The 23,174-nt window shown below is 33.9% G+C and overlaps 2 protein-coding genes across 5 annotated transcripts in view; one reads left to right on the top strand and one right to left on the bottom strand.

Annotated features, from left to right (window-relative positions):
• The window catches only part of LOC133186338 (histone deacetylase 8-like), a 33,365-nt gene extending 25,102 nt beyond the window's left edge, over positions 1-8,263 (bottom strand). Inside the window, exons 1-3 of one of the 3 annotated variants that reach the window (XM_061321590.1) lie at positions 8,179-8,263; positions 250-627; positions 86-138 (exon numbers count right to left, since the gene is read on the bottom strand). In XM_061321590.1, coding sequence (XP_061177574.1) covers positions 86-138; positions 250-615 — 419 coding nt within the window. In that variant the 5' untranslated portion in view covers positions 616-627; positions 8,179-8,263. Of the gene's footprint in view, positions 1-85; positions 139-249; positions 628-7,904; positions 7,939-8,178 lie in introns of those variants that run through there. The other 2 variants (XM_061321589.1, XM_061321591.1) reach the window with 2 other exon arrangements.
• Positions 8,264-11,754: 3,491 nt separating this feature from the next.
• On the top strand, positions 11,755-22,089 carry LOC133186341 (uncharacterized). 2 transcript variants are annotated; one of them, XM_061321595.1, is made up of 3 exons: positions 11,755-12,026; positions 19,532-19,730; positions 19,950-22,089. In XM_061321595.1, exon 3 carries the CDS (start codon positions 20,163-20,165, stop codon positions 21,207-21,209), a length of 1,047 nt encoding a protein of 348 aa, XP_061177579.1. In that variant the 5' UTR covers positions 11,755-12,026; positions 19,532-19,730; positions 19,950-20,162; the 3' UTR covers positions 21,210-22,089. The 2 variants fall into 2 exon arrangements, with proteins under 2 accessions (XP_061177579.1, XP_061177578.1); XM_061321594.1 differs by having other exon boundaries at positions 19,532-22,089.
• The last annotated feature ends 1,085 nt before the right edge of the window (positions 22,090-23,174 follow it).

Below are 23,174 nucleotides of genomic sequence, written 5' to 3'. Positions count from 1 at the left end.
CAATATAAACTACACAATGAACACCTATCATTGTTTTGGTTATCTTAACTGTTCAAGCTGACATACTTTGTTAGGAGTGACTTACTGCATAAACTGGAGTAATCCGTATGCTTCAATTAAACTGTGAACCATACTTGCCTGTAAAAAAAAAAGAGGTATACTACCAGTAATAGGTGATAATTCAGACAGATGTACATGTTTATCATTTGCATTTGAACTTAAACTTAACAAAAGAAAACACTTTTTTACCCTATTGATGATTTTAGGCATTGCATAACAGCATTGAATCAATTCCTGGCTGTAAATATACACAGGTTTACCACAGTCTCTCTCTGCTTTCAGTTTGTAATCTTTAATCTCAGAATTTACTTCCACACCAAGTTCATCAATACAAGAATATGTGTTATTTCCTCCTGATAAATTTTTAGAATTGCCAACACCTGCTGGACTGTCATGTAAATTTTCTGAAGTTTTGGTCAATGTTCCTGTGTCAGTATTTTTGTTGCCAGGGTAAACAGCAACATCGCTGGGTTTATCAAAGACTTTCCTAGCTCGTTTTGTGAGAGGTTTAAAGGGAGAGAACTCTTCCTGACTGCTCAAGTCAAATACATCCATCTTTTATTTCATCTACAAAATTACACAAACATGTGTACACATTTACTGTTATTTCATCGACAAGGTTACACAAACGTGTACATGGCTACATGCATATTTACTTTTATTTCATCTACAAGGTTAGTAGTTACAATAAAATGTACCTGTATATATTTATTGAACCTATCATGTAAGAATAACAAGGGTGGACAATTTTCATATTTATAAAAATTCTATACTTTACATGTAGCAACAATTAGCTTAATTAGCTAAAACAATGGATTACTGAATGAGCTACTGCAGCTCAGGATCTGAATTTGTTACTTTACTTGTAAGAGATTATACCACATAGACATGTCAAAGATTAAGAAATTAAAAAAATAAACCTAGTTGTATATGCGTTCATGTGACGATGCACACCTTCCTACTACGTGTTAATCAGTAGAGCACATGACTTGTAATCCAGAAATCCAAGTTCAATCTACAGTTTGCATTACCAAAAACTGATATTGCATTACCGAAATTTTTTTTTATCCATACTTAAGTTAAAACACTTATTAATATACAGTTAAACCTCGTTATCTCGAACTCGATGGGACTGAGATAAAACTTCGGGATATCCGAGGGTTCAAAATATCGAGGGTACAGCGTTTTTTTTTCCTTATATAACTGGCACTGATAAACGGTACCATTCCAAATGCCAAAAAGCATTAATTTCTCCCAATTTTGAAACTAAAAATTCCCAATTCAACTGCCAAGCAACAGACTATGATGACATCGTATTTCTTTTTAAATGAAACATTGTACATGTTGTACAAGTTGACAAATTGTTTCACTTCTGCTTGAATCGAAAGTAGAGATTAGTCGTAATATGGGGGACCTGTGGTGTAGACAGCGTAATGTCATACATTTTGACAAATTGAAAGCATGAAAATGCGAAAACAGGGACAATGATACGAAAAACAATAAATACTTGTTGTTTATTCTTTAAAACACGGGGTAATATGTAATGAAGTTGGAATAAACTGAAAATACGTTTCATTTGTTTAAATGCCAGAAAATTCTCCTTTGATCTACTTCGATGCTATTTTTCCCAACTGAACCGGTATCGGACCCTTTCCCAATGGGTAGAAAAAAATCGCTGGGGTAAAATACTTATGAAATACGTGGTAAGGATTTCTCAATCACTTCAACACAGGGCTCTCGATTCTCTATATTTGGGGCCGTTCAAAGGCCCCATTCCCAATTAAAAAAAGACACCTTTTTTCCCAATTGAATGTGTTAATTTTCCCAAATTAATCTATCACTTCCCTAAATATTAAAGAACATTTAGTAAGATATATAGTTACTAAACTTGTAATTCATATTTCTCTGCATTACAAAACAGAAATTTAGTTGATAACAACCACCAGAAACTCAATATATCATGAATTTAAGCATAATGTCTAGTTATGATTTTCCCAAATTACCCAAAAGGTCACTAATTTTCCCAATTTTTACGGCCCCAGCCCCAGTCCCAAAAAGTGGTGTGAGAGCCCTGCAACATATCCATGGTATTCAAGATATCCGTGTTCGAGATACTGAAGTTCAACTGTATGTCAATACTGAAAATCTTATTGGTTAATCTCCAAATCAATGTTTAGCTTTTCCGAAAATCAAAATTAATCTTAAAAACCTCAGGCTTCCAGTAGCACAAGGAATGAGTCGGGAAATGGCAGAGGACTTTGAGAATGATGATTTAAAACAATTTATTAATAATCCACATTATAAAGAAAAAAGATACAAACAATTTTAATTAAGATTTTTTGAAATATAATGCTTAAATCACATGAAAATTCATTTATTATATACCCAAGAGTGTATCACTCAATTTTACTGTAGATTTCGTACAATCACGTGACGGTGTGATCCGACTTTCTGGATCACCACACTGTGGTTTTCTGAATCCATATCACCCCTCTCTGAAATTGATGACGTAGTACACAGAAACATGACGTTATTTTTCATGCGCATCAAAAAGTTCGTAGACAAAATGCTTTGTTTAATGGAAAAATCTTATTAATTGATCTCAAAAGTTTATTTAAAACTATATTTTGCTAGTTGTAAGGGGGTATATAATAAATTTATCATTATAACAGTAACTTGATCCGAAGAGCCGTATCACGTCGAGTTGACAGGCGCGGATCATCAGCTCAAACAAGACGCTTCACTCGACGTGATACGACTCTTCGGATCAAGTTACTGTTATAATAATGTATATATATCAGTAACTGCAATGGAAATATCTGGCATGACAATTTAAAAACTTCAAGATACCTCTCAGTCTGTACTTTGTTAACTAGAATTTGTTTGATAATATCCAAAAACAGGAATATATTTAAATGCCTTAATGAAAAACTTATCCATCTGATCATTGAACTTAATGTGAAATGCTTCATTTAGAATTTTCGGCCATGATAAGTAATATTTTTTGGCAATGAGGTTTACTGTAAAAATAGGGAAGTAATATTGTTCTGATATACAGGTATACCACAATACACAAAAATATACCATATCATGGTATAAACACTTTATACCTGTGTATCTTGATATATATACAGTTGAATTGGCATGGGTATCTCATTCACCGAAATCTCGAATTTAACAGATATGTCTGTGATTTGGAAGTCCCAATCACTTATTCTTTTATTAATTTATCCTCGTTATCTTGATATCTCAAGTCCTCGTATATCTCCAAGTTTTTTTTTTCCGGTCCCCCAGAGTTCAAAATAATGAGGTTTCACTGTATAGCATTTTATTAAGCCATTTATATTATTTCTTTTTAGTTTTACCTAATAAAAGTGATTTTCTTTAGTTACTTATGCTGGGTTTTTTTTTTGTCTTTAAAGCTTATTAAACATTACAAAATGTTTTCATGAACTAAAGAAATAATCTATAACTTTTATCCTTTCACATCATTGTAAGAGAATTTCTCATTTCAGAACAGAGAAATACAAATTAAAAATTATGAAGGGTGAAATGTCACAATATGTGTCATACAATTCCAATGTATCATGATTTACCCCTCCTCCGATGTTTTTTTTATGAAATCCTGTCTTAAGATTGGTGTAATAATTATATGGTCACTTGAAAATCAATACACTGTCAATACGGAGTTATGTTTCTTTTGTAAAACTTGGAACAACTTGAGTTCCTACATCTTGTCACGAAGTTTGCTGACTGTCTGTTGACAAGTAAAAAGTTAACTAAGGTCAGTAACAAGAGGCCCAAGGGCCACATCGCTCACCTGAGCACTGTGGCTAGGAAAAAAGGAAAAATCAGTTTAGTATTGAAAAGCTTAAATGCATAAGTTGTCCCAACCTACCCCTAAAAAGGGAGTGGGGGGGGGGGTCATGATTTGAACAAACTTGAATCTACACTATCTGAGGATGCTTCCGCATAAATATGACAAACCGTGGCTTTGCTGTTCTTGAGATTTTTAAAGATTTTTCCTATATATTCCTATGTAAAACTTTGATCGTTCATTGTGGCCCCATCCTACCCCCGGGGGTCATGATTTGAACAAACTTGAATCTACAGCACCTGAGGATGCTTCCACATAAATATGACCAATCATAGCTTTGCTGTTCTTGAGAAGAAGATTTTTGAAGATTTTTCCTATATATTCCTATGTAAAACTTTGATCGTCCAATGTGGCCCCACCCTACCCCTAAAAAGGGAGGGGGGGGGCATGATTTGAACAAACTTGAATCTACACCACCTGAGGATGCTTCCACATAAATATGACCAATCATAGCTGTACTGTTCTTGAGATTTTTAAAGATTTTTCCTATAAATTTCCAGGGATTTTTTTACCCCTTGATTCCAGGGGCCGGGGCCGTCAAGATTGGGAAAAATAGCGATATTTGGTTGAAATTGGGAAAAATATCTTCATACAAATAAATATGAAAAAACAAGCAAAAGTCAAATATTTAATCATTTTTCTTATTTTTTATAGTATGAAGCTGGCTTAAACCAGCTTTAGTGATATGAAATAATAGCGGCTGTTGAAGTTCAGAAGCTTAAAAATGGCAAAGCCGCAGGGTATGATAACATTGTAAATGAACATATTTATACGTTGTCATCTTTTTTACCTTTATGTAAGAAGTTCTTTAAAATAATATTTGATAGTGGGTTTGTTCCAGATGAGTGGTTAATTGGTATTGTTTGACCAAGGCAAACCGGAGAGACTGACATGATGCACATTTATTTTTTAGATAACGATCCCGACTTTAATTTTTAAACATCGATCCCACTTTAAAAAGTATGCATGCAAACATCCATAGTATTTCGAATAACTTCTCGGAAGTCCTCGGATGGCTCGTACATCGCACATAGAGAACATAAACACCTTTTTGTCATTATTTTATTTTAATAATTTACAACTTAATACTTCTTTTCATATTGGGAATTTTTATGTATGATTTTGGGAAAAACATGCACTTTTCAGCATTGGGAATAGGGCCGAATTTCGGCCCCGGAGAGACCCTAAAAAAATCCCTGATTTCTATGTAAAACTTTGATCATTCATTGTGGCCCCACCCTAACCCAGGGGGTCATGATTTGAATAAACTTGAATCTACACCACCTGAGGATGCTTCCACATAAATATGACCAATCATAGCTTTACTGTTCTTGAGAAGAAGATTTTTGAAGATTTTTCCTATATATTCCTATGTAAAACTTTGATCGTCCAATGTGGCCCCACCCTACCCCCAGGGGTCATGATCTGTACAAACTTGAATCTACAGCACCTGAGGATGCTTCCACATAAATATGACCAATCATAGATTTGCTGTTCTTGAGAAGAAGATTTTTGAACATGTTGAAGATTTTTCCTATGTACACCTATGTTAAACATTGATCGTCCATTTTGGCCCCACCCTACCCCAGGGGGTCATGATTTGAACAAATTTGAATCTACACCACCTGAGGATGTTTCCATATAAATATGACCAATCATAGCTTTGCTGTTCTTGAGAAGATTTTTGAAGTTTTTTCCTAATATATATTCCTATGTAAAACTTTGATCGTCCAATGTGGCCCCACCCTACCCCCAGGGGTCATGATCTGTACAAACTTGAATCTACACCACCTGAGGATGCTTCAAAATAAATATGACCAATCATAGCTTTGCTGTTCCTGAGAAGAAGATTTTTGAAGATTTTTCTTATATATTCCTATGTAAAACTTTGATCGTCCATTGTGGCCCCACCCTATCCCAGGGGGTCATAATTTGCACAAACTTGAATCTACACTACCTGACAATAATTCCACATGAGTTTCATCTTTCCTGGCCCACTGGTTCTTGAGAAGAAGATTTTTCAATGATGCCATTAATTTTTTGCTATTTCGTAATTATCTCCCCTTGGAAGAGGGCGTGGCCCTTCATTTGAACAAACTTGAAACCCCTTCACCCAAGGATACTTTGTGCCAAGTTTGATTGAAATTGGCCCAGTAGTTCTGGAGAAGAAGATGAAAATGTGAAAAGTTTACGACAACAGCGACGCTGACGACGCTGACGACGACAGACAACGGACAAATTTTGATCAGAAAAGCTCACTTGAGCCTTCGGCTCAGGTGAGCTAACAAACACACAATATGGAACATTGTTCTCCTGATATCAGAATTCTTCAAAACTGTGAGTACATTACTATTTCACGAAACACTCCAAAAACTATGTTACATAGCACAACATGACATCATAATAGGCACTGTATGGGAGTGATGAAACATACAGCTGGGAGAATCAATTTTACAAACTATACTATAGACACCTGAATACATAGTTTTGTCATTGGTGGGGTAAAGTCATTACATAAATTCGTAGTGACTGGGTAAAGGATGATACCTGGTTAGTAGATTTCATACCTGCCTCGGCTTCGCCTTGCCAGGTATAAAATTTACTCCAGGTATCATACTGTACTCGGCCAATATAAAACTATGTAATTAATAATACTACATTTTAGTATACATTTTAGATACATTTTGGTCATATTGTTACACCCCCAGTAAATGATATCCAACCAATTTTCAAAATTTTTGGTAATGCACTGCAGCCGTTCAATCCACAGGCACTTGTTTCTGATAAATTTCTAATAAATTTTCTAATTTATAATAAATTTTTAATCCATCGTATAATAATAACACAAGGTATCCAACTCCGTATTACACGGAGTACCCCCGTCTTGAGTGCTCCCTGCCCAGGATTAGCACATACGTTTTCATTGTTGAGTTCGACTTTTCCACTTGGTGAGCAGAGTTTTGACACTGTTTACAGGGTTAAAAGAAAATAAAGACATGCATGCCATATATGGTTGTGTAGATAAATTATCGCAGAAGACATAGGTATAAACAGTTTGCCAGTAAATGTCGTCTGAAATTGTAAATGAGTGCGATTCTGAGGGAGGGGGATACTATGTGTAATACGGAGTTGGATACCTTGTGTTATTATTATACCAGTATACTATGGGTCAAAAATTTATCACAGAAACAAGTGCCTGTGGTTCAATCCTATGCAGAAGCAGAAATTTTTTTTTAACAATAGAAAAAGGAACACTTTAGCAGGGTTCGACACTAACGTTAGTCCGTTAGTCTCAGACTAATACATTTTCATTCGGACTAATAAAATCTGTGGCTAATTAGTCCAAGCGGACCAATAAAAATTTCTGGAAAACAATATGAATAAATTACTTTAATGTCCGATTCTCAACAACTTTTACTGGAAAACCCCGCATGTATTTTTAGATTTCTAGGTTTTAGCAGGTAGTTACACAATTTTGAGTCAATTCAGCGCTTAATTTTTCGACTGAGTGATTGATATGAAGTAAAAAGTTTTTAGCGATCATGATTTAGTATGACACTTTATAGAAAGATGTTGGACGTTTTGGATGTAATGTAAAGACAAAAAAACAACAACAACAACAAAAAATAGAATGAGATCGGGAATATGGTTGTACGTGCTGATTGCGAGATTTCAGCGAATCTGTGGAATAATATATTTCATGTAAATGCTTTGTTTATTTCAAAAAAAGTATAAAACATATATTAATTGTCAAGTTAAATTAATGTTAAAAAACACAGATGTTTCTTTTTCTTTCTTTTTTTGACGGACTCGTAAAATCGCGTGCGGACTAGTAAAAGTAAAGAAGCACTAGTCCGGCCGGACTAAAGCCTTAAAAAGTTAGTGTCGAACCCTGTTTAGATGACACGTCTTGTAAATTTTTGAATATAGTTATATAACATAACTTGAAATAGCTAAATAAAGCTACCTGAGGTAGGTAAATAAAGCTACGGTAGGTAATTTCAGCTACGTAGCTAAATGTACTGATTGTACTGGACCTGGTTCATCAATCTGATTAAAATCAGATCCGCGATGCTCCTTTTTTAACAAAGGAGCATCGAGGATCTGATTTTAATCAGATTGCCTGGTTCATGGAAACATCTCATCTATTGGTTGACACACTTGAGGAAATTCGAAATTGGTGAACTCTTTTTCTGTCCAATAAATAAAAGTATTTCGAAATAACACATACAAACTCTAACCTAATATTATCCTGAATAGGTGATAACCAACTATGAGTACCATTTAACATGTTCAGGATCACTTCTTACTCTTCTGAAAATTCTTTCATTTTTCCCGCAAAAATTGCTCTTCTGCAATATATTCATAGTCGGCCGTACGCTTTAATAAAGGCACGCCTATTACCCGTTAGGTGAACTCTGAAAGTCATTTAGTTACCTGTGCAGTAATTTGCCTCAGAAGTAATTTTTATTTATATATATACATGTCAGTGTATTAAATGGTTAAGATGATTATTTACCAACGACCATTCAAGCATGAAAAAGAGAAATGCTGTTTGGATAATAAAATATATTTAGGATCAAAGAGGAATAACTCTCATTGAATAAAAGAACCGTACATTACATAGGTGTAGTTTTATGTTTTAATTATTTAATTTCATTTAAATATATATCACTCATAACATACATGATTGTTTGTAACCGCAATTTAAAAGAAAAGTTTTACTTACTAATCTAGAATTTTAAAAATATTTTGAGATTTGAAATTCTGGCTTCATGATTTTATAATTAAATTATTCTCAATGATCAATGCATAACGTTTTAAAGTTTAAATAATTCCAATTTTCATCATTAAGGGATTTTTTTCCTCATTATTATTTTTTTAATAGGCAAAAATTTACCTCACAACAAGGTTTTATAACTCATTTCATTGCTTTTCAAGTGAAATTATATGTGAAAATATGACCCACTTGAGACCATATATACAATAGTATACTAGTAAGTCATCATTTTCTGCGATTTTCTAAATGCTCATTTGATTATTTATAGAACGGTTCTTGAAATGGCACTGCATTTTTTTTTAATATACATGTACTTGTCACCTTTATCAAGAAACACAAATTGGATATTGTCCAAAAGCAAAGAGTGTTTTAAATACTTTTTTGAATCAGCTGAAGGCAGCTTTCCTTGTCATAATATTCATATCTTATCATTTTGTATATTTATTTTATTTTATTCAACATATATATATAGTTTTATGTATAGAAAGAAACATGTCCATGTAACTGATGAAATTATTCGGCATTTTAAAGAACTTATCAAATGTTGATTATAAAAAAAAAAAGAAAGAAAGAAAATCTAGTTCCAAAGGTATTCAAACTAAGATGTATTATATTTCTATATACTCTACTCTTACTTTCACTCTCTTCACTGAGCACCGTGGCGCACAAATATTCTGAACTTTGTTATAAATCCCGAACTAAAAATACAATATATGACAGGAAAAGTTATCTAGACTGTTGGTCAGAATTTTGTCATTTACGCCCACTATATGTATAGTGCAGTTCTTTTCAAACTTTACTTAAATAATTCTCGTTTATAAACGTGTCCAAGAATTCTATTTTTTTTATATATAGACGAGATCACCCGTGGGTGTTGCCCGATGGCAAACCGTCTCAGCCCCGAAGTACATCTTGACAAGCATGCCACTGAAAAATCAAATCAGGCTGCATTGAAGAAAATGAGGAAAAGCTAAGCGAATAGGGGAATCAAAAATGTCTCCAAAATTGATTTAGCCTCTAGTTCTCCAATATTTTACTCCATTTTGCTATTTTGTTTCATTTGTTTACTAGTATTAATGCCCCTCTGTTCACTTATATACAATTCTGCTTAAATTCTAATGGTCCCCACCCCCCCCCCCCCCCAAAAAAAAATGTAATTTATATGTGTGTATTAGGAATTATGGCTATTCATGCACAAATGCACAGATTTTCAACATACTTTGCCGGGCAAAATTTGACATAAATGGCCTTTTTTAAACTTGAAAATGTTATAAGGAATAGTCATTCATCCCAGTTAGAGTTATTGCTCTTATCAGAGGGTCGATATACCTTAAATAAAACAATATAGAATGTACGGAACAGCTTCCTCCTCACGTCTTCCTTCATGTTGTACTAGGAGTGTTGATATGTTTATCGCCTTTATAGGAATTGCAATGGGTAGAAAATGATGCAAGATTTTATATAATGCAACAAGGACAAAGGATCTAGTGTACAATAGAATACTCCTATAGTGTACAATAGAATACTCCTATAGTGTACAATAGAATACTCATTTATTTCACGAGATCATCCATGGTTTTGTGGTAAATGCATCAACACATCATAAATATATAAATTTATTATATTATTATATAGATATATAAATATATCTACATGTACAATGATTTGTATGAATATACAGTCTATGATTTAAAACTGCGATTTTTTCTCACAGATTCATGTATTAAGCAACTAAAACTCCGATACTGATGTATTCATATTGCAGTTTATTTTAGATAATGCCAATAGATAAACTAGGAAATAAAATTGATTTTCATTGAAATACTACAATAAAATGCACTCTCTATACAAAAGCGGGCAAGAATATTTAATTCTTAGGAAGGGAATAACGAACCCATGCAGTTAAAATGCTGACTGTTATTAAATTTTATCATTTTATTGAAGGGAATTCTATGGAACAATGGTACACAATTTTCACATTCATTTATTATAATTAAAACCAGGCACATGGGAAGAAAAGCATATGAAGCTTAACTAAGGGGGTTTGGGTGCATGGGAGGTTGGGGTTATGTAGCTATTTGGATGAGGAGTGTTAACCGCCACCCCCCAACTCCTGCAAAACAAATTTAAATATGACGCCTTTCCTGAGAATACGGGCGAAGCTGGTATAAAAACTGCATTTTCAATCATCCAGAGCAAGTGAGATAATTTTAGTCATATTTTAATCTCTCTCTCTCTCTCTCTCTCTCTCTCTCTCTCATGCCTGGGCGTACAGGAATACCGCATCCTCTCTACTTAAAAAGTCTCATAAAACACAGCGTCAAGAGTGTTTGTTTGTTTGTTTTCAAAACGAAACTTGTTTTTTTTTTAGGATTTGAAGTACATTAACTGTATAATGTATTATTTAGGACTTTGATCGAAACCAGGCATAAATTTGCAAATTACTTCCATAATTAACGCTGGTACTAAGCAAGACTAAAATACAATAACTAATCTAATTTAAAAAGAATATTTTTTTTTTTTTTTTTTGGCATTTTTATTTGTAACTGAAGAGCTCAAGTTAATACAGCGAACTGAACTGAATGTTAATGTAAATGGGTACAATGGAGGGGTTATCCGAAATTTTCCTAATCAATCAATGAATCGTTTATATAAACCCAGTGTCCTCGTATATAAATTATGGAAATAAAGTGTTTAAGACCAAACATCATAACTTTAGTGAAACTGGAAAAATTCAACCCATGGACAATTTCCCCTTCCGAGATTGATTACAGTAATAAACAATACCATATTTTTTCCCACATGTGTCTCTTAAATCTGGTCATCTGTGGTAAATATTTAAGAACACTAATTAAATAAGCATGCATATTTAATGAATCTCATCTCTATCAGTCATGCAACGGGTTGAATTTAGAAAATGCCAGAGCAAAATTTGTTTTTGATCCGCCCACTCATTTCTAGGTAAATGTCATTCCGTGATGGCAGACGAGAGAGAGGAACCTATTGATCTTGCAGACGAAAACGCACACCAATGTTATGATTCACTTTCGGATGTGAGCCATTGAAACAACCCTCGTCTGCATCACATATTGTGAACAGCAAGCGCTTTGGTTCATAAGTGCTGCATTTATTATCTACGGGTTAAAAGCACGTTACCGATTTATTTTTTTTTCTTTCCGTATCGTTGAGTAATACGTTTTGTAAACAACCCATGAATTTTTACCTGTGAGTTTCACCACGTGTTTAAAGTGAATCATTTGTGCCGGAAATTTTTTTCGATCAGGATGTTTAAAACCTAATTTACCAAAGGTAAGTCAATACCCATTGTATAAGATTTAAAAAAAAAAAAAAAAAAAAAAAAACCTTGATGTTGGGACAATGAATATCTTTTGTTTTCATTTTACACATTTAAGAAATGATAAATTCAAATTTAGAAAATAAAGCGAAACCAAGATATTTGGTATTTCCTATTTAAGAAGTAATCAGTTGATGTAACAGATTTAACAATTTGTCACGAGGAGTGAAGGGGGGGGGGGGGAGAGGTGAATATGCTCCCGATTTCCACGACTCCCTGAAATAGAAAATCTTTCAATCTTTCATATTCATTCTAGTGTTTTTGAATAACTTAAATTTTTTTATCTGGCAAAAAATGTGTTATCTGGATGAAGCTCGTGTTCCGTGTCACAACTGTTAGAGAGAGAGAGAGAGAGAGGACGAGAGATACAGACATAGGAGACATACAGAGAGAGAGAAAGACAGTGAGAAAGAAAGAAAGAATACAGAGAGAGAGAAAGACAGAGAGAAAGAAAGAAACAGATCTAACTACATGCAGACACACACAGAGAGAGACGGGAGTCATATATAGAGAGAGAGAGATGAGAGGATTGGGGAAGAATTAATCAGTTATCAAAAATTCCCCTTTTGACCGCTGTACAGGAGTTGTTTCTGTTTTTCTTGCCTTCAATATGTTCAACTCTGCAATACACATGTATATTATACGTTAATCTTAGAAAAACGTCCATGCCAGTTACATAATCAAACAGATCAGAATATTTAAAATCACTCTCTCACGATATGTTGAGAGGTCTTATTTTCTTTCCTTACCCGACCAATATATTATTAGTCATAGAGAACACGGGAATCGTTATCTTTTACTTAATCTAATTATTCCAACATGTTGAATGTTGGCACAAAACAACACAAAAACTATCATAAACAGCACTTAGAAAGAGAAATTTACCATTAGAACAAAATTATAATATCGTATTACTTATTTGATTTTGTTTATCTGATTTCTATATCAAAATTGTTTACTAAACCATGCATCGACTTTCGTACCCCATTAACGAACAAAAAATGCTTGTGCAAAATTTAATAAACCCATTATTCACCCTGAGGGGCCTCTAACCGCTAAAATGTGCTTTTTACCCCTATTCTTATCAACAAAGGTGAAATTTTAAGTTGCTACCGACTTAAAATGAAATGTCACAATTATTGTTGACATTGAGAGTTTGAAATAAAGGAAGTACATAGCCCGATAAGACACGAGCTCAGAGGAATTTTGTCGTGGACTATTTTCGGAAATTTCTGAAATATGCGACGATTTAAGATAAAACAAAATCCGTAGACAAAAATAGCTAAAGATCCCTACCCATCCCCATCCCCAAGTTATCAAATTGTTTTTGGTAGCTTTTGAACTTGTTTGGTTAATTTTATACCCTATAATTGTTTTACAAACGACATAACATTTTTGAAAAAGTCACATCACCGCCTACATATCAATCTTGAAACTAACTTTTGCTTTAAAAAATATCCCGAAGATCTATATAAAGATAAAGCCTGGTGAAAACTAACACCATTTCGTATATAGAAAAAATGAAGTCAACAACATGGAACCTATTTTTGATAAACATTAATAAAGTTTACTTCACTTGTTATTCATGTGTATAGTCATTAATTGTTATGCTCTGAGTCTCTGCGTATGTAAACAAAATTTGGAATGTTATTATCACGTGAAGCAATTGTACTCGATTTATGACCAGTTTCAATTTCCTTTTATGAATTGACAAATGGAATTCTGAGTATTTACAGCGAAGATAAAAGGAGTTTTTAAATGTATATACTAATAACACTCAAGTATGTGGTTATTGGTGAAGACACACACATATTCCAAATATATGGCAATTTAATATCTCTCTCTCTCTCTCTCTCTCTCTCTCTCTCTCTCTCTCTCTCTCTCTCTCCATGAAATCTTCGATCAGAAATACATCGCTTTTCAAAAGATTACATTTTGTTTTTATTATGAATTATTCATATTTAATACAGTGAAATAAATTCATGTGGAAATACTGATCGATTCAATGTAATTAAGGGTTTAAATAGCATAATGAATTTTTAACTTGACAAGAGAACTAGAGTTCTTTAAGGGCATTGATTTATAAAGAATTCGAATCTCTCTGTCGCTTTTGTGCATTATGCATTACCTATGGACGTCCAAGGCCGTTGAAGTGGGGGAATGTTTTGTCAATATTTCCTTTTTATCAAGATTTCCTCTGTCATAAAACTTCTCAATGGCAATAAAAGATGGAAAAACCAACATATAATGCGGGTTCTTTTTTCTATCTTAATGTGCAATCTCCGTGTCATTCTATTTTTTCATATCTGATTCACACAAATCAGAAAATTTTGATAAATGCACATGTATGCACGTCTGCGTGGGAGTATTTCGAGAGGCGCAAACTGATTGACAGATCATGCATTGGGATTAATCACTGGGTTGTATTGAATGCTTCGAACAAATAGATGCAGGTTTGTCATCTCTATACACTGTTCATTAATTAATTTGTTAATCTTAGTATCATTCTTAGCATGTGACAAAAATTCAGAGAGAGAGAGAGAGAGAGAGAGAGAGAGAGAGAGAGAGAGAGATGAAATTGATGTAGACTATGTCAGATAAATATACATGTACTTAATTCAAATCATATCTAACCATATAATCAAACAGGTACGTAGTATCGGGTGAGAGGGAGGAGTGGGTATCCCCCCGAAGTCTTGTGCAAATTAGTCTATTAATTATATTGGAAATATCATTGAATGGCCATTTATCCCCCCCCCATTGCTTTTTGTTGCAGTATGGTCGAACCCCCTCTCCCTCCCCGTAATGAGGGTTTTAAAATATGATTTGTGCTTGTTAAAGTTTCCAGGAAACATTTGAAACAAAATTTTTTTTAAAAAAATGCTACATGTACATGCCCTATCAAAAACGTTAACTTCAGACCCAATATTATTTTATATTTTACACCATATATTCAAAGATACATTTTTCACAATCTTTATCATCCCGACAGTCCTGCACACACATGTATATTGACAGTTGATAAGTAATGTCTTCTTTATCATCTGTTTATCTGTGTCAGACCCGGATGTCATTCTCTATCACAGATCTGTAGAGATATCAGCCCACGTGACCACACTGATACGGAAATTATATTTAGTAGCAGATAGAAGATGCATATGTATATAGTAACATATATCTGTATTTATTTATCAATTCGCTGGTTAATGGCCCAATAGCAATAGATCTAAATGATATATGATAGTCATAATATTATGTTAACAGGAAGAGTGGGGCGACAAGTATTTAAACAAAGTACACCTATGTATTCTTTTCAATAGGTTTTATCTACTTTTCAGAAACTTTAATTACTTTCCCTCTTACTTTTTAGGAAATACTTAAAATCAACCATTTAAATGTTGTTCAGAAAACACTTATTTTTGTATCTGATTAGTTCTCGGTCATCTAATTATCTAAATAAGTAGAACAAAGATCTATTTTGATTTTCCTGATCCTTTAATTTAGAAGGGATGCAAATGTTAATATAGCATGCTAATAAATAGAACATTCTAATTAATTACTAGCAAGTACACCTATTATAAGAAGAAAGCAGGCAGATAAAAGATGATTTCAGTTCGACTATAAACTTTGGGCGAGACTGCTGTCTTATGTCGGGAGGTAGACACCTGGCGTCCATTTTTAACAACTCGATAATTGCTAGAGATATTTTGTAGAACTCACTCTATATACATGATATATACAATGTGACGTAAGAATAACTATCAGGAATCATTAAAATTTGGTACAAACCAGCAGGCTAATAATTATTTTTTGTAATTCTTTTAAACAACTTAGTTTATGGCTCTTTATCACTAAAATTAATGGTTTTTATTGCCTGAGCGATTTATCCGTCTGTCTGTTGGTCTGCGCCCATCCATTAGCATTAAAATTAACTGAGATACCTCCCTTCCATTTAACATCTATTTAATTTCTCTCAGTCTTCTTACATCTAAGCAATTTTGAAATTAATTCCCAATTACATAATCTATATCGTTAAAACGTTTTAAGTTGTTGAAATGCAGGGTTTAAATAATGAGTGGTAAGCACAAAAAGACAGTATTTATATAATGACATGTAGCATTTAATTTGACTCATACAAAAGAAAACAAGCTTAAGGTTATTTACCTGAATTCACATATATTGTTTTGATGTTTCAGTGTCATGTTTATCGTTTCCAGTTAAAGCTAGCAGCAAATTGAAAATTGAAATATGATGTCCATTTGTTGTTCCTCAGAATTTTTCTTTATTTTTTTTTTTTTTGGGGGGGGGGGGTATTACCAATAAATAGAAATGAATGCCTGTCCGGATATTGATTCATGTATATTTTGTGTATTCTGACGAGCTATTACGATAATAGAAATCTCTATTGATTCTCGCAATATTCTCTATATCCTGGGACCCGGGATAATCACCTGGGACCCGGAATAAATGGCTCTACTCACAGACGGGGAGACAATTGACCGGGTTGAAGAGTTTAGATGTCGAGTGGAGGGTGTGTTTTTGTAACTCGAATACTCTTGTAACAAGAGACTGTCGTGGTATTCCCATCGCTAATTATACAGAAAAACAAAGGCTTGTTTTATCATACACAAGTATTTTACGTTTTGGGAGTAGCCTATTCAAGTACAATGTACATTATGTAAGAATCCGGATATTAATTAAAACACCACAAAGGAGTGATGCTGAATTCCTTTGCAAAACGAATTAAATCTCTGTACATTTTATGATATGTATATGCATGCAACAACTGTGATTCAGAATCTGGGGGGTTAATCAAGCAGTATCTTATAGATTCTTAACGCCATCAGGATTCTTGGCTTAAATTGCCGAATGTAGAATGAATATCGGGATCGAAAACACTGAAAAACAAACTTGTGAGTTCCTTTTTTTCTCTCCACGTGATCGAATGCCAATAATAAATTCGATGAATAACTTGTCCTACGTTTAAATAAATAAAAAAAAAAAATTGTATTCAGGTTTCTGAAAAGCATAAAATATTCTACAAAATTCCATTCCTTTTTTTCTGAAGGAAAAATTACACTCTCTCAAACTAGTACTTTAAGTTCTTTTAGATTCATAGAAATCTTTATCTATTTAAGCACAATTTTTCAACGTAAAAAAAATCACCATGTATTTTTATCTTACATTTCCTTGTAAAATCCCCGTCATTTTTGTTCCCCGCTTACCCCAAAATCGGGGGATATTAATACGGGTTTGTCTGTCCGCCCGTTTCATTATGCCTTAACACTTTGTTTCCGGGTGATATCTCTAAAAGATCTTATTAATAAGCTTTTGCAATAAAATTTGACAGAGGATATCGTAACTCCCTATGACTTGAAGAAGACCTCTATTGATTTTGAGGTCAAAAGGTCGAGGTCTCATATTCGTAAATGTTATGCATTCAGAGTATTGTTTCACGAGTAAAGGTTAAAAAAAATAAATAACGAGGAAAAAGACCAAGATCTGACGAAGAATGATGCGAAGTCATGAATAAAATGCTAATTCACGTCTGCTGAGTGATTCAACTGGCATAAAAAACGTCTGCAATTCACCAGTGTGTAATATAACCAGTTTATAGAACCAGTTTAGAACCTCTGAAACAAAAGCGAGTAAATGTCATCTCAAAACTTGGAACAGAAGCATAATCTGACTAGGAATTCGGAAACAGACAAGTGTTTTATAAGCGTTCTCGTGATTGCAACACTCCTCATATTCACCGTGTAAAGGGCTTAATGGCTTAAACAAGAAGGTTTGAATGGGGGGAATGAAGAGGAACGAGATGCTTAAAGCCATCAAATTAGAGAAAAATATTCATATTGTCAGTGTTGAATTTAGAATATGTTTTTAGTTATTTATCGATTAGTGTAACCAGCGGTACAAGATAATCGCTGTAGGAAGGTAGAAATATCTGATTTAATCAGTGTCTTTTCAAGATGATTGTATTGATTTTTGTTTGATATGTTGGCCGTAATTTAGTTCACCTTGTTGTTGGTGTCCTGCTTTGGAATTTTCTGCAATGCACATTAATATGGTCCTTTATCGAGGTGAGCGACTGCCTTCTGAAGGCGAAATAAAGGTTCGAACAAAGGTGTATCATTGGTTGTATATAAGGAAAAGAAACGACAGACCATTGTTAAATCTACTGACCCCTCTTCAGCAGTAGGCTTTGACATAGATGTATGAACATTAACTGATCAAGTACCTTCACATTCTACCTTACAGACCAGTAGAACAGAAAGAAAGTTATTTAACAGTTGTTGTACATGTCGAGAATTTCCGTTAAGTTGCCCCCAACTCCAGGTGAAATTGCTTCTACGTTGTTTAACGTCTCTCTCGAGAATTTTTCACTCTACGTTATAGACCTAATTTCATCAATTTAAATTGTTTGATCTCATGAAAAAAATACTTTCTAGAAATTGAAACTATTGCAAAGATTGTTAAAATACGTACTCGAACACATCCTTTAGCTCGAGCATAGTTATTGTGCTCTTCTCTTTATATCAGACAATCATGAAAAAATGTTGAAGCATTAAAGAAGGAAATCTTGTTTAGAAATCAATTAATTGTTTCAACACGTGTTTCCGTGTTAAGTACATAAACTTAAAGCTAAGGATAGGAAGTAGAAAAGAGCAGCTTAGATTAGTTGCCCTTCTCAATCTTTTGTTTCAAATATTCAGACTGTTTCTTGCTTTAAAAAAATTAGAGTGACATAAAAATGAAGGGCCCTGTGTGAGTATTGTGTTAATTTAGTCACGTGACTGAAGTATAGATTCAAACTTTCTCGTTCTTGAGGAGTTATCTCCCGTTGTTAAGTGGCTGATCATTGGAATTTTATTAATATCTTTTTGATTTCAAGGACAAGTCCTTCCTTTACGCAAATAGATAAATATTGGGGAAAAAATATCTTGTTTACTTTCCTGTCAGTAGATATTATCTGAAGACTCCATCGGTACCCCTCGCGCTCAGGTTTCTTTGTTTTGAATAATTGTTTGTACATTTTGCTATGTGTTTTGTATTTGTAATGTGTCAATCGTCCGTAAAAACAATTTTACAAATGGTACACATTCTCTGATTTTGCCCCCAGTAAAACTTTATGCATAAAGGCAATACTAATGTACATTTCTTACAACGTTGACTTGGCTTCTAAAACGGTAAATCTTTAACCCCCCCCCACCCCCCCCAGCAAGAAAATTAATTCAAAAAGCTACACCTTTTTTTTTTTTGCTTAATCTAGAGGAAGAAGAACTGTTACAGAGACATATGAAAACTCGACAAAAAAGTTACATGTCCCGATTATCCAAGTGCATCTTAATTTGTACTGTAATCAGTAGAGCAACAGTGTCATCAGAGATTTTTGGTTCAGTAGATGATAATATTTAAGGAATTTGAATAAACCATGTTTTTCCTCTTTTTTCCACAGATCACCGTTTGCATACTGCAGGTCTGCTGATGCATGTTAAAAATTGCAACTGATCTGTTCCTTGTGAATTAGTGATAACCAACATAATCCTGCAATACATGTGTGATGTCACAGCTTCCGTAGGCACCACCTTAACCATGCGTGTGATACCTTAAAATAAGTTTGTGATATTTGTGTGATGAGGCTAATTACATGATAAGTATGTATAATATTATAAATGTACAAGGAAGAGGGAAATTTTCTGAAACTCCTTAAAAATCGATTTTCCTTTTTTCTCTTTATTCATATGCATGGTAATACATGTACATTTTGCCCAGTAAATAATTGGATATGTATATAAATAAATATATCTCCGGTGACAAGTGGTTTAATATATAGGCGAAATACACTTACACGCTTGTGATTGTTTTGCTTTAAGAAAACCGACACAGTCATCTTGAATTAAGGATACAGTCAAACGTCACAGCTTCCGCCGTCATCGCAGTGAGATGCTAAATCAGTATAGTTAGTGTTGTTCCGGTAATCGTGTGCAAGTTTGATAACAATTACATGTTTAGTTTAGCGTATAACAGGATATATTCAGTGGATTTACATTCAAAATTTTAAGGATACACAAAGCTTTCTGAGACAGATGGATGTGTCTATGGAGCTACCACCGCCACCTCCTCCAATTGTGGACGATCAGCCGGGGCCAGATATCGGTAGTGTGCCTTTGCCCTCAATGGAGGGCCTAACGATTCACGACAGCTCGGAGAGTACTTACTGTACGACAGAGGACATTATTCATATGCAACAGAAGGCCCAGCAGGCCAAACAAGGAATTAACAGAATCTCAGAGAAATATGATGCCGTTGATAAATTCGGCCCACAGGGCAAAAGTAATTTATCTGGGAGCAAAGAACGACTAACAATATCAGATATTTCGGACCCAACTCCTAGTGGTTCAAATAGACCTGGACTAAATGTGTGTAACTTTGCCGAGGGCGTGACAGAAGAAGATTTGCTACAAGTGGATATGTTTTATCGTAGTCACAAGACTGAAGTTTTTGTGTGTCAATGTCTTGCCAATCTTTATTTCGGGAAAGTTAAAGGGAACCAAGACCAGTGGAAATTCGCCATGACAGGTATCCCCGTGTTGGTTTTAGACACCGGGGATCACCACAGAAACCGGAAGTTACAAATTGTTTTGGCAGAAAAAGGCACGGGCTTTCTTCTCTGGAAAGACGCCATCGATCATTTGTCGACGTATAAAGCCGAACACCCGAATTTTCACACAATGTCCCTGTCTACGGATCACACGAGACTAGCGGGACTTAGTTTCGATCATTCGACCGCCGCTTCGGATTTTCATAGTACGATAGATAAGCTGACGTCAAATCCTGATGACGAAATCATGAGTCTCAGTAAAACGAAGCACAAAAGGCGAAAATCTGAGAAAAAGAAAGCCCCAAAATACAAACCACCGAAAAAGACAGAGATCTCGACGCCATGTTGTTTTGTCCACGTGACTAAATTAGAAAGACCCGCCATTGACTTAACGGCTGATCACAGCATTATTTCTAGTCCAATGCATTTTGAAAACGTATTAGAAAACCCTCCAAATATCCCCAACGGGAGTCAAATGACTATCACAAGTGAATCAAGTTCCGGTTATTCGGATGACCTCGGGTCTCGTTAATATTCAGTTCAGGTGCTTTAATTCTGTATTCAAGAAAGGTTCAGAAGAGATTTAATGATTCGATAGCGCTCAGAAAAAGATTCATTGTGATGTGCCAATGGAGTGCAATTGAAGTTCTTGTGAAATATCTTTAATTCATGTAGAATTTCACATCAATTATCCAGTATCAAAACGGCTTTTGTACCTGGATAGGAATTTAACATGCGATTTGTTTACTAATGGATTAGAATTTCTGTTCATCTTAGAAGTCTGCATTAACAGAACAGGAAATTCTCTATCTAAAACGATCCTCAATTACCTAGATAATGTGTTATGTAATATGGTTTGACATGCCTTAAATTATAACCAAGCTAAAACACATCATGGCGTACTTAAATAATAAACAAATGTGTTCTATTTAACATGAAGATTAACTTTTCACTATTTTTTATTCCTCATTTTGGGGAGATTTCAGGATTGATTTATTGAAATGTGTTTATTAAATATTTTTAAAAATATTACATCCATAAGTATACATTTATATAAATCGACCTTAACAAAACATTTGGCGAGAAAACTTTGCTTCACTTTGTTTTCCCATACCAGCTGATATTATGGTTAAACATGCATGTATAGTAATGTTCAAGTCACGATAGATACATATTTGATAACAACTTTATTGTTTACATTCACTGAAGATTATTTTGCAGATAAGTAAGGTCTTCCCGGAAGTAAGTTTCAATATTCTATATAGTAAACAAGTTTATAAATAAATGCACGCAAACATATATGTCAGCATATGTGATATTGACTATGTATAGTGATACAACTTTAGGGAATCACCTGTATATGGCGCAGAATGTGTAGGGTACATTTGGTGAATAAATATTTTGCTAGAGAATGTGGAATTTTGTGTTGTCATTTTGTCACCAGAAGCTACAGTTTCTTTCACATGTTCGTTAGAACTGAGGAGCACATCCATCTCAAAGTTTTACATCATTGTACAACAATATTTATTTCTAAATTTCACAATTCGTGTGTAGGCGGACTACATTGGAAGTCCCAACCACATTTTTCTTTATGAATTGAAAGAAATCTGAGAATATTGATAAGTATTTCAATTATACAAAATAATGTGAGCAGGGCAAACACGGACCTCTAAAATATTATATTTAACCTCAATATCTCCAGTCCTCGAATATCTCGAAATTTTATCGATCCAATCGGGTTCGGGATAACGATATTTGACTGTATATTTATTCATTTAAATACTGCATCAGGTCTTTTATATACATTAACCGAGAGACTAATTTTATCTTATTAATGAGCGTACATATTCTAATAGTTTTTTCATTGCGTAAGTGGCAACAAGATGTCAAGTTTTTTGTGAGAGTGGTTTGTTTTTCTATATATCTTTAATAAGTAGGGATGCGCGATTTTATCGGTATACCGGTATATCGTGATTTTTTATTGTGTAATACGTATCGTGATACGGAGACTAAAATACCGGTATTTGGTACATAATTAAAAATTGCAGAAATTATTCATTTATATATTCGAACTATTAAATAAAAATTACAGAGAGTCTAAAAAATGTTGAAAAATGTTAAATTACGGCATCCAAACATGATTTATATTATATAAATTAAAATGAAGAAATTGAAGTTATGTTTTTACAGCGTATTTGTAAGAAAAATTACAGAAATTCATCAGAAATGTAGTAAAAATTCCGTGTAAAAATATCACGATATTATCGTGATATTTTTTGGGGGGGGGGGGGAATCGTGATATATCACGATACGAAATTTTTGGCGATACCCATCCCTATTAATAAGGCTCAATTAAGATTCAAAGAAGCTGAAAAACATGTGACATGATACATTTTGGAAATTAAAAAAAAAATTGCACTATAGAATTTTACAATGCAAAATTAATGTAACATTAGAATCAATTCAAGCTGCAAGCGCCATAAGTAGAGATTTCATT

This window comes from Saccostrea echinata, unplaced genomic scaffold (genome assembly GCF_033153115.1).
Source record: "Saccostrea echinata isolate AGI-Se365-2 ecotype Australia unplaced genomic scaffold, CSIRO_AGI_Sech_v1 ptg000013l, whole genome shotgun sequence".
In the NCBI taxonomy this organism is placed as follows: Eukaryota; Metazoa; Mollusca; class Bivalvia; order Ostreida; family Ostreidae; genus Saccostrea; species Saccostrea echinata.
Note: the sequence above shows the minus strand (reverse complement) of the source record. Positions and strands in the feature narration are given on the sequence as shown.